General features: G+C 46.0%; 1 protein-coding gene across 1 annotated transcript in view; it reads right to left on the reverse strand.

Moving 5' to 3' along the window:
* Positions 1-390: 390 nt before the first annotated feature.
* SMG5 (SMG5 nonsense mediated mRNA decay factor) overlaps positions 391-11,544 on the reverse strand; it is a gene marked incomplete at both ends in the record, with an annotated part of 17,254 nt that continues 6,100 nt past the window's right edge. The window contains 12 exons of the mRNA XM_010295442.1: positions 391-450; positions 661-819; positions 1,957-2,132; positions 2,601-2,676; positions 2,962-3,131; positions 4,979-5,680; positions 6,741-6,875; positions 7,020-7,228; positions 9,143-9,211; positions 9,664-9,789; positions 10,383-10,461; positions 11,372-11,461. Of these exons, the coding sequence (XP_010293744.1) occupies positions 391-450; positions 661-819; positions 1,957-2,132; positions 2,601-2,676; positions 2,962-3,131; positions 4,979-5,680; positions 6,741-6,875; positions 7,020-7,228; positions 9,143-9,211; positions 9,664-9,789; positions 10,383-10,461; positions 11,372-11,461 (2,051 nt within the window). The remainder of the gene's footprint in view (positions 451-660; positions 820-1,956; positions 2,133-2,600; positions 2,677-2,961; positions 3,132-4,978; positions 5,681-6,740; positions 6,876-7,019; positions 7,229-9,142; positions 9,212-9,663; positions 9,790-10,382; positions 10,462-11,371; positions 11,462-11,544) is intronic.

Here is an 11,544-nt window from a genome sequence, read left to right on the forward strand (position 1 = left end):
TCCTCTCTCTGGTGACCAGCGACAGGACACGGGGAAATGGCATGAAGCTGCACCAGGGCAAGTTCAGTTTGGACATCAGGAAAAGGTTCTTCACTGAGAGGGTGGTCGGTCCCTGGAGCAGGTTCCCCAGGGCACCAAGAGTTCAAGGAGAGTCTGGACAATGCTCTTAGGCATATGGTTTAGTATCGTAGCCCTGTGAGGAGCAGGGAGTTGGGCTCAGTAATCCTTACGGGTCCCTTCCAAATCGAGATATTCTATGATTCTGTCTTTGCAGAACAGATTTACTACCTCTGTGTGGGATGAGAACAGGGTGCCCCCCCTTCCCTTTCTAGTTTCAGACATTTCAGCCACTACCCTGCAAGTTTTCAGGCTGGAACCAGCATCTCCTACCTGCAGTCGAAGCTGAGCCATATCTCTCATTAGCCTGTTCCGACGAGCTTCCTCTGCAGCCTGGTTACAAAAAAAAACCCCAAACACTTCCATATCAGTTAGCAGGAAACACACAAGCTGACACTAGCACATGCTTCCAGAAACAGGGTGAAAAGGGGACACTTGAGTTGCTTTAAGGAGCAAAACTTTCATCTCCCACCAAAGATGTGTGATTATAGTTACAATCTACAGAAAACTGTACAGAGAATTAGCCCACCTCTGCCAACTCACCATGTGAAACTGGGCTTGGGCCTGGTGCAGCAAGTTGTCTTGCTCTGACTGTGCTATGCTGATGAAGATCCCAAGCTCCGAGTTGAACTGCAGGATGCTGCCTTGCAAGTGGGTGATGAAGTGGCCAAAGCTCCGAATGCAGCAAATCCGAACAACAGACTGCAAAGAAGTAGACAGGCAATCACCAGCCACGTCTCCCCATGGCGGCTGTAGCCTGAGCCAGCTCCGACGCTGCAGCTCACGCTTTTGGAAGAGGCAGCAACTGCTATTAAAAAAAATCCAAAGGAAACACTTCTGATGCAAATGTGCTTCTGAAGACAGAGACTGCAGGAGAGGGCTGCAGGAAAGCCTACAGGTGGCCAGAAAACTTAGAAGTTCTTGCAGTCTGGGTTTCCCCAGCTCAAGAAAACCTCAGAAAACCTCAACAGGCTCTCCCTGATAAATCTCTGCTCAAGCCCTCAGTGCTGGGAAGAGGAATCAAATAAAACAACAATTTATATCTGATTTTGAGGCAGGCACTACTCTCGGTTGAGCTAATAAGCAAAGGCAGCAAATGGTGAGCTCACATGGGATATGAGATTGCTGCACTTTGCTCCAGCTGCCCCGGCAGCTTGAGATGACATTCAAGACCTCAGTCAGCTGGACTGTGATTTAACAAACATGGATCCCACGGCACACATCAGCGCAGTGCCCTCAAACCAAGGCAGAAGATGTTAACATATTCCCTGCTCCAAAGAAGCGGATTGGTCTAGCAAGGCAAGATACAAGAAGAACAATTGCCTTTTTCTGCACACCTCCACTACCCAGAAACAATCACCTTGGTCCTTTCTGCTTGGGAAAACAGACAGAAGTGCTTTACGAGGGCACAGAGGGCCACATGAAGGGAGATTTCACTGACTTTTGCATTTACTAGAGAAGGACCACAGGAAGTATCCTGCAGCTCCAACCAAATTCCTTTCATTCAAGACAGGGCAGCGATAATAACTCTTCTGCCCAGACAGGGAGGTCAGGAGACTTCATGCAGCAAAGCTGCCAACATGTGACTCTGCTTCCTTTTGTAATGACTCTGACAGGGAAGGCAAGGCAAGGCAATTTTCTGAACACTGATTTTGGATACGCAGATGACTGCAGCAACCACCAATGCCATGAACCCACCTTAGATTCAAAAGTTTGAATTAGTTCGGGGTCTTTTTTGGCAAGAAAGAACTAGATCTTCGGCTGCACAGCTAAGACAGGCTGCACCTCCAGAAAAGGAAATGCAGCTTGTGCCAAGATTCAGGATTTACCCTGACTCACCTCCTCAACTGCTGAGAAAATGGGCCGGTCCTGCTCAAAGTTAAACCTCTTGTGTGCATTTTTCAGAGGGGGAAGATTTCGCAGGGCCACATCTTCTGGGAGCAGCAAGTTGGCTTTCAGGTCTGGGAGCTCAGCACCACCCAGAATGTCCTTGACTTCATTACACAGGGCCAGCCCTGGAGAGGATGGAGGGGAAGCACAGCAATATATGGTGACTTAAACAACTGATGTGGGGACAAAGAAGAAAACTGCTTTAAGGTACACAGTCTGTAATGATCAGGGGCAGAAGCTTTAAGCTACACATGTACTGGGAGCATGTGTTGAAGGAGGAACAAAAAGGTATGGTCTTGACAGTTAATTCCAATCATGTTGGCCACACAAGGACTTCATGCACACAGATGTTGAGTGTTTCAGTATACTGTCAGTCATAGATAATGAATTAATAGAGCTAAAGTCTACGGGACAGTATTTAACTGGAATGGTGTTTAAACACAAAAACAACACGTGCATGACGTCGCTTCCCGTTGTGCTTATAAGCAAACTGCTACTAGTATATCTCTCTCCCTGGGATCTATCACACACCATAGAAATCACTGATGACTAGGCTTGCTGAAACATTACATTGCCATTTTCTTCTCCAGTACCTGACTCCTGCAGGTCTGCAGCAGAAGGCAGAAGGTTCAGGAGCACAGACAGCCTGTTCCACAGGCTCTGAGAGCTCTGCAGGAACAAAACACAAAAGGACACAGAAAATGTCAAGACAGACGTATGCAACAACCAGGCCGCTTGGGCTTTCCAGAATCTTTCACAGACCTCAGAACGTTTTATACAGAGTAAACTTCACTACACTTCTTAGGTCAAGATTATCTTAATTCAGCTGGTAGGGTATTTAACATCACCTTCTGTCCAGGACTGGGACAGCAGTTTCATCCCAGCCCTCATCATCCCAGTCCAGGGGAACTGAACAGACGCAGCCTTGGACCGAACACAAAGCACGGTAACCACCTGAGCACACATGATGATGAGGTCCGTGTTTGTCCTCAGCCAGTCCAGGAACACCTTGACAGTGAGAAGCAGCCCTTCGTTGGTCACGATCTCTAGCTTCTCCTGAAGGGATCGCTCGTTCCTGAAGGATTTGTTACTTGAAATGCTTTCTTCGGAGTCAGACACATCATCTGGAAAATGAAGGGAAAGCAGGATGGCAGGCATTAAACCCCTTGAGAAGCCAAGCCCGACTGGTACGAGAACAGCACTGGGTTGGTAAATGTTGAGTTGAACTTCTTGGTGCCTCCACATATTCTCATGAAATCAGTTCCCTGTCCCCTGTGCAGTGATAAGAGTGTATCACTGTTGTATTTTCTTCCTTGTTAGGAGAAGATTGCTAAAATCTCCCTGTGAAAGTTTGACAAACGCCTTAACCCCTGCAGCAGCCTCTGCGACGCTCACCAGCTGAGCCGGGGGAAGCAGCATGTGCCAGCACAAGGACCGTACCATTTACTGCAAAGAAAAGAGCCCGTGATCACTGTTTAGGTCAACGTGCACCAATCTTTGCGCTATGCAAGAAAAGGAACTGATAGGGCTATTTCATGAGCCAGGGCCCAGGTGATTTGAAATATTGAATACGGTTTGCAATCTTGCAGTTCTACAGACGTGAGGATCTCAAAGCCACTGCCAGTGAAATTGCATGCTACCTACCAGAGGTCAAGGTAGTAGCAAGCTGGGAATCAACGACGCATTTTGCTACTGTCTCTTATTTTAATTGCACAGTCATTTCTGCCTATTAGCATATCAATTATCATTCAATAAACCCTCAGAATCAAAAGGGAGGAAGTAATTTATTCAGTAACCATCCCTGACAGAGTGTTAAGACCATTAAATAGCTCGAGTTTTGAAACAGCACAGTTGAGGCAAGGAGAGCTCAAAGCTAAAAAGCACATGGGTTAATTCACTCAACCTGGCTCATTCAACTTCTCATTTTCTACATCTTTAAAGGTATCATGGCCACACTATTCAAATACATTCCTGGAGCTGCAACATCTGTGTAACCCATTGAAGGAAAACGTTAAACAGACTAAAAATCGTTTGCTTCTTCCTTTACCCGCATCTCTTTCAAGTGGCTACGAAGCAATGCTGAGAGCCAGTAAACATTAACATGATCTAATACTCCCCCTTCAAATCCTGGCCCAGGCAAAGCCTGATTCTTGCCAGTGCTGCAGGCCCATTGAATTTGGCAGCACAATGCAAAAATGTTTCCTTGCTCCAGGGAAGCTGGGAGGAATGACAAACAAGACTGAAAAGGCCCATGTGGTTTTATCTGAAATATAAACAACTCCCTGTAGTGCATCAGATCTCCCTTTCAAGCTGTTTTTTCCCAGAACATTACTCAGTTGTGTAAATTGCGTGGTAATAGAGACATTGCAGCTCCACCTGCTGTGCATCTGCAGTTTGGTTCAGCCCTGAGCACTCAGCAAGGCAGCATTCAGAGGGTCACAGAAAGAGGCCCTCAACTCCTCTCGCATGCACCTAGGTCACATCTTACAGACAAGCTCCTGTGAGAGCTTTGCAGGTTGATAATCTGACATCTTATGGAGAACTTCCTAGATTGCATCGGCACTGTCCATCACCACAAGTGCTAGTAAGTGTCTGATTACAGATATTTCCCATGGGAAAAAGGAAGATAATCCAAATTTTTAATACCTGCTGAATTATCCTCTGTATTATCAGAGCTGCTCAGCATTTAGTCTGTTGAGCAGACCAACACATAACCCTGGCTGGTTGCGGGTGTTTCCTTTGCTCAGTGGATGTACTCCTGAACATCAGGCAGTAAGAGTAAAGCTTCTCCTTCAAGAAACACCCAACCCAAAACCTGCCCAGTACCTGGGCAACCTGCTTCTCCAAACTTGGCCGAAGGAGAACTTGCACCATGAGAAGGGGCGGATTTTAGCAAACAGACTCTACAGCTTGCAGTTTTCTACACAGAGCTGCCACAACAAATATTTTGAACGAGGTGGCTGATCCTTACCTTGCTCTGCCAAGCTGGGCTTCTCCAGATCTCCATTGACACATGGCTTGCTTTCTAGTCCATCCTTCAAGATAGGTGGTTCACTGTTCGGTTTCAGAAGGATGTTGCTGAACGTGGGAGCCAAGCGAAAGCAGCGTTTGGTCTGAAACAACTGGGTGGACATGGCCTGGAGATTACTGGCTATGCTTGCATCATTAGTGCTCAGGGAAGCCGGCCCATTGACTGCTGGATCCAGAGCCTCTATTTTAGAGATGCTTGGGCTCTTGGAGTCCCCTAGCCCATTGCCATCCACACAGTTTTTTAAGGCCTCTTTGGGCCTGCTTTTGCCTCGACCACTTCCCCCCTCACCCGGCTCATCCTCCATGTCCTCCAAGTCGGACCGAGATTCTTGGCTGTTCATGTCAGAGTCTGTCTCCACATCAAAAGCAGCTTCTGCTTCCTCGTCACTCTTCTCTGAGCCACTTTCTGAGCCATCACTGCCCTTTATGGAGCCCTGGCTGGAGTCAGAGTCAAAGCCCTCACTCAGGTCACTCTCATCCACCTTCTGGGGGTGGCGGCGGCGACGCAAACAGGAGAGGCGGGAGTATTTCTTGCTTTTTTTGCAGTCATTCTTCCGTTGTTCCTCACTGGGCTGATGATTGGCCAAGTCAACTTCAGCCTCCTTCTCAATCGAGTTCAATAGCTCCTGCGGCTCCTGGTCATCTGCAGGCATTTAAAATGAGACCACAAGTTAAGAAAGTCCCGATGTGTCACACAAGCCACTTGCCAGCCCTGAGCCCAGGGAACCAATAGTGTGAATTTCAGCCATCACTGAAATGGAAACCCTAGAAGAATGACTCACTTTCCTTTTAGATGTGCCCAGAAAGACTTGGGAAGCCTGGATTCCAACCGCCCAAAGCTGTGCTGCTCCGTTATCAGGCAGCTTCAGTGCTGAATGCTGCTAACCAGCATAAAATACACACTTGAATCTTAAATCTTTTCCCCAGTCTCCCACAGTCAGAGAACCAAGTGACCCACCAAGCAGGGCAAAGGCATGTGCCAGTTTGATTAAACCAGCCACTCCACCTGGTAACTAGATTGAGTGGACCTAATCCCTTCCTTGACCAACATGCTCCCAGACTTTCCAGCAGCCCTGTGTCACCCTGACAGCTTCAAAACCCATGCAGGGGAGGAGTCATTAATTGTTGCTTTTGACGAGGAAAACTCTAATCTTGTGTTCTGTGAAATATTACGGATTGACTGTTTGCGGGGGAAAGATTCATCAGTTTTATTCTCCGCTCAGCAGGATCCCCCAGAAACTAAAGATTTGGTTTTGTCTGAGCACAGATGAGGTGTGCTGAGCAGCGCCTGCCTCCCTCAGACACTGCTCTGCCCAGGTGTTTCACCTGAGATCATCTCCTCAGTGAAGGAGAAAAGAGTCAAGTAAATAACAGCAAATAGAGAGACAGAAAGTAAGGAGCACAGATTGGGGTAAACAGATGATGAATGAGCTGCCAAGAGATACACAAAGATAACCCCTTACAACAAAGAAAGCAGCATTTTCATCCTGTGATGACTCTGATGCTCACAGTGTCTGAGTGGAGGCGGTCTCAGCAGATACCCATCTTTGGGGACTTCAGCCCAGCAGTCAAAGATCAAGATGTCTCTAACACCACTCATGCACTACACTACAAAACCCATGCCTGGGAGATTTAGGAAAGTAAAAACCAGCCCTATAGGCAGGCAACTGGGGAGACCCAGCTTACGCTGTCTGTTCTCTTACCTGTACCATCACTCTGAAAGGCTGGGACTGGATTTTCCCCTTCTAGCTCTGCCTGCAGGCGAATATTGACGTGATTTATCAGGTGAGAGAAGAGGGCCAGCGTGAAAGCGATGGCTGCACTGTACTGCTTTGAACCTGCAACAAGAGAGCGTAACGAGGTGGAGAAGACTGACCGCTAGTTCAAAACATGAATGCCAATTAAGACAACATCTTCAGCCTAACTGGACTGCTGAATGTTAATCACTAGATTTCTGAATGGCTGAATAAAACACTGGTTACCTGCCCTCTTGAGGCTGTGAACACTCATAAGGCAGATGATCACCATGCGAAAGATCAGGAGATCAGGAAGGAAGGAGTAGCCACTCTCATACTCTTCTTCATCTTCACTAGTTGAGCTCAGATTAGGAGGAGAAGGCAGGTAGAACAAGCACAGGTTGAAATCCTCCAGCACAGACTGGCAGAGAGATGTCAGCTCAGAATCCAGAGAGCTTAACAGGAAAAAAACAACAAGTATTATTATTCAAGACTCGAGCGCTTGGCAATGTCTGCATGGAAACCGAACCAAAACTGGCAGTTACGCTATCCTTTAGCACTAGATAGGATGAAGTACCAGAGAATATACTGCAGGCAACAGCTATGGGAAGCAGAACCAGATTATGTTTTCCTCTTAGAAGCAACTAAACTAAAGGCGAACAATAACTAGAGCACCTCCTTGCAAAAAGATGGGTCAACGAAATGCATGACTTTCTCCCTGGGAGCTCAAGCAGTAGCCATTAAGATACACAGGGCACTCAGGTAGTGCTAAAGGTAGCAAAAGTTTTGGATCCACTGCTCAGTTAAAGGATTACATCACAGCACGCAGACTGGGGACTCAACCTTTCCTCCTCCCGTGGCTCCAATTTACAGTCCTGTAAGAATATTCCAAAATCCTCTGTAGCTATTAGCTACTTCAAAGAAAGCACCCACGGTATTCAGTATAATGGGCTATGGGAGTCTCCTAGTTACAAAACCTGTCTGCAAACAGCTAGCAAATCCTTTTCAGGGGGCAACTTGCTTGGTAAATTGAAGTAATCTCCAGTTTTCTTATGCACTAAATATGTGTTAAGCAGATATTAAATGAACCTTTAAGTTCCACTCCGGTATAATGTTTGAAAGCTAATCCCATACTGGGCTGCGTTAGCAAAGGCACAGCCAGAAGGCTGAGGAAAATTATTATCCCTCTCTGTTTGGCACTCATGAGATGGCATCTGGAGTACTGCATCCAGTCTGGGTGTCCCCACTACAAAAAAAACCCAACCAAACAAAAAAGACACTGACAAACTGGACTTAGTCCAGCAGAAGACTGATAAGGAGAGTAGAAAACATGACATATGAGAATAGGCAAAGACAATCGAGTTTGTTCCGCTCAAAAGAGAAAAGGCTTGGGGGGTAAAATCTTCTGTTTTCAGATGCCAAATAGGTGGTTATAGCAGACTGAGTAAGACTCTTCTCAATGCTGCACAGCAAAAGGAAGGGAAGCGATGGGTACAAGCTGCAGAAAAGGAAAATGAGACTAGATGCAAGGAAAACAATTCCACAGTGAAGGTGGTCAAACACTGGAAGGGGGACCAGAGAGGTGTGGAACCTCTGTCCTTAAATCCATTCAAAGCTCAGCTGGAGGAGGCTCTGAGCATCCTCATCTGACTTCACATTTGAATCCACCTTCACAGCGGACCCTACTTTGGGGGAAGGCTGGACCCCTAGAAGGTCCTTTCCAACCTAAACTATTCCACAATGAGTTTAACTCTAGCCTGTGTATAAGCCCTTTAAAACACCTGCTCTATTTCAAGCAGTAAGATATTAATTTACAATCACATGAAAACCTCCCAGCAAGACAGAGAAAAACTAAGCAAAAAAAAATAATCGCACAACTATACAAAGCTTTCCTTTTATTCTAACATGAACAGGTTATGCTATTTGTTTCTTTGAACAAGGTATTTGGTTACAGATTTCCAAATGCAATGAACAGCCCTGAACACGTACAGACAGTGACTCTTTGCTGTCCTATCAGCCCAAATCTAGTGCTTGTCAGGAAAAAGCATTTGATGACTGAACAAAGCAAGAAAACGCTAAAGTCATAGTACAGCACAGAGATGAGCTGCAAGGTGCAGGAGTTCAGCATTCACTCAGCTACTAGCTTGATTTATCCAGAGTTGGAAAGTATTTAACCCTTTGGTATTTCAGCCTCCCTTGGAAGATAATCTTCTTCACTCTCCCTGCGAGGTTAGAAAACTAAAGTCTTGGACCTTTCAGCAGAAAGCCTCAGGACAGGCACTGTTATCCTACAGTGAACAGTCTCTTCCAATTCTGAATGCCTGCTATTGTGAGTTATCAATAGAAAATATAATCTGCCGTAACCTTACCTGCTCTTTGGCTGCAAAAGACTCTGCAGGTACATAAAGCTCACCAGCAACCTCTTAATGTCTTTGCCTCTAAAAAGATTAAGAAGAAAACACTGTAATGCAGGTACCCAGTCATAAAGATGGACTAGACTAACAGAGCTCTATTAATAGGTAAATTAGGTCTCAATGGAAAGCTACACTCCGATGAAACTGGAGGAAAAACACAGCTTATACACTTCTAATCTTCAGCAATATGCCTCAACCCTCATGAACAGTCACCAGCTCCAGGGAGAGTGAGAAAATCTCTCACCTCAAACTCTATACCTAGCCAGCTTTTAGCTTTTCTCCTGAAATTATGACCTGAGATATCAAGAATGGGATCTAGACTGGGGCTCTCAAAATTCTGGGAACAGTCACTGCCTCAAATGGGCCATCTACCAGATCCCACCTCCCAGAAAGACGCTACTCTCAACCCAGAGGATGACACTGGTGGCATTGCAAACCCTCAGCCTGCACTCCTCTCCTTTTCTTTTTCTTCTTACCGTTTCTTGCTTGGAGACAACTTCCTGGTTTCACATTTCTTCAACTGGTGATACATTTTGGCTGCTTTGTCATACAGCCGCTTCAGGTTCCCGTAGGCACCTTCAAAGGACACTTCAGACTGGATACTGACATACCAAAATAGAACACATCAAAAGTTACTATGCCACAAGGTTGCTCATATTTTATGCCTTTAATTCACTAGAAAGTTATTCAGGCATCTAAGCATGAACACAGGTACCTAGTGCTTTTGTTCGAACATGCTGGGCTACTTAAACTCCCACTGATGTCTGCAAACCTCACTTCAAGGTGCACCGCAGCTCCATCTGCAATGTTTACACACCTTTTCAAATGCGCGCCTTAAGGCCATCTTCAGTTAACCGAATTCCACCCACCTCACTATGTGGGGTGCCTCACTCAGCACCTCCACTCCCCTTCACACCTGGCTCTCTAGCACAGGCAGAAGGTCTTAGATGAAACCCTGCCCTTCAAATACAGACCTGCACATGTATTTTAGGGACCATCGGGATGGTTTGGTCTGACCAAGGCATGCTCTTATCAGTCCTCCTCAAGGGTGAAATAAAGCCATCTCTCTTCCCCCTCCCCTGAAACTCATCTGCTGAAAACAGTCACAAGTCCAAAGTAAAGGAGAAAAGAATCTGGCACCAGCAATCACAGTGCACTCATTCTCTGTCCAGAAAGCCAAGATCCTCACACTCACCAGCGTAAGTAGCAATAGGTAGCTTCCACATTGTAGTATTTGCTCCCTGCCAACGTCCCCAGCTGGTTAAAGGGCATGCCTGTCATGAAAGAGAGGTGCAATGGCATTAACTTACAACTCTCCAATGGCCCTGCTAGAAAGCAGATCTTTTCCCCTTCACTACATTTCCACACAGGAGGGAAGCCAGGAGACACAAAAAGTAGTAAAGCTGCAGTACAAAGGTCTGGACTACTCGATCCTTTCACCACCCAGGGTTTTTTTCCTGTTTTATAGTGCTTTTAGATCCTCCGTACCTTCCTGCCAGTTATCTACATAAGAAAACAGAGCAAATAATGCCTCCTCCTCTGTATTAATAATGCCATGGCCTTGACTCTGTGTTCCTCTTGACATAGACATCATCGTATCAGCATTTAAAGAGTTCTGTTCCAGCTCACTGTGGTCCATACATTTTTGTCACTTATTAGTATTTGGGATCAGCCTGCCAAACAACTCTGAGAACTCGGCAAAGACAGCACAGTGAAAACATTTTTCTGGAATTGACCACTTCCTAAGACAAGACAGGCCTTCAAGTCTTGCCACAATGTGTTCTCATAAAGTAGTCACTGCTGAAGAAGACGGCAACACGTGAGATTTTTTTGCGGGGGTAAAGAGATGGAGATGACCAATAACGCTCTGCTTCTGGCAATGGACAACTGGATCTTCCCTTAGCCACGCAAGCACTTTACCACATTCATGGAAGTCTGAGCTTCTCAGAGGGTATCAGCGGAGTAAGTTGAAACCACTGGCGAAGAGCACCTTCGCTTTAACTCCTCTCTTTGGCTTGCCAGCAAGAGAGACATTCTCAAAGAAGGAAGTAATTTTAACCAGAGGATAAAACCACTCCTCTCAGCAGCAGTATATAAACATGACCAGTGTAATATCACAGAGTATTGTTTTTAGGTTGTGGCAACATGATTTTAACGACTAAAAATTCATGGTAGCTCACTCACCAATTTGTGGTGCAACAGAAAGGGCTTGATAGTAAAACCGCTCAGCCAGCAACTCTGTGTCCACACCTGCCAGTTCATTCTGATAGCGAGCTGAAAGAAAACCACACACTACACATCAGAAACCAGAAGGCAGTGTCTTTTCTTCCCTTCTGCAGAGAAGCACAGTTTCCCTA

Source organism: Phaethon lepturus, unplaced genomic scaffold (genome assembly GCF_000687285.1).
Source record: "Phaethon lepturus isolate BGI_N335 unplaced genomic scaffold, ASM68728v1 scaffold40699, whole genome shotgun sequence".
In the NCBI taxonomy this organism is placed as follows: Eukaryota; Metazoa; Chordata; class Aves; order Phaethontiformes; family Phaethontidae; genus Phaethon; species Phaethon lepturus.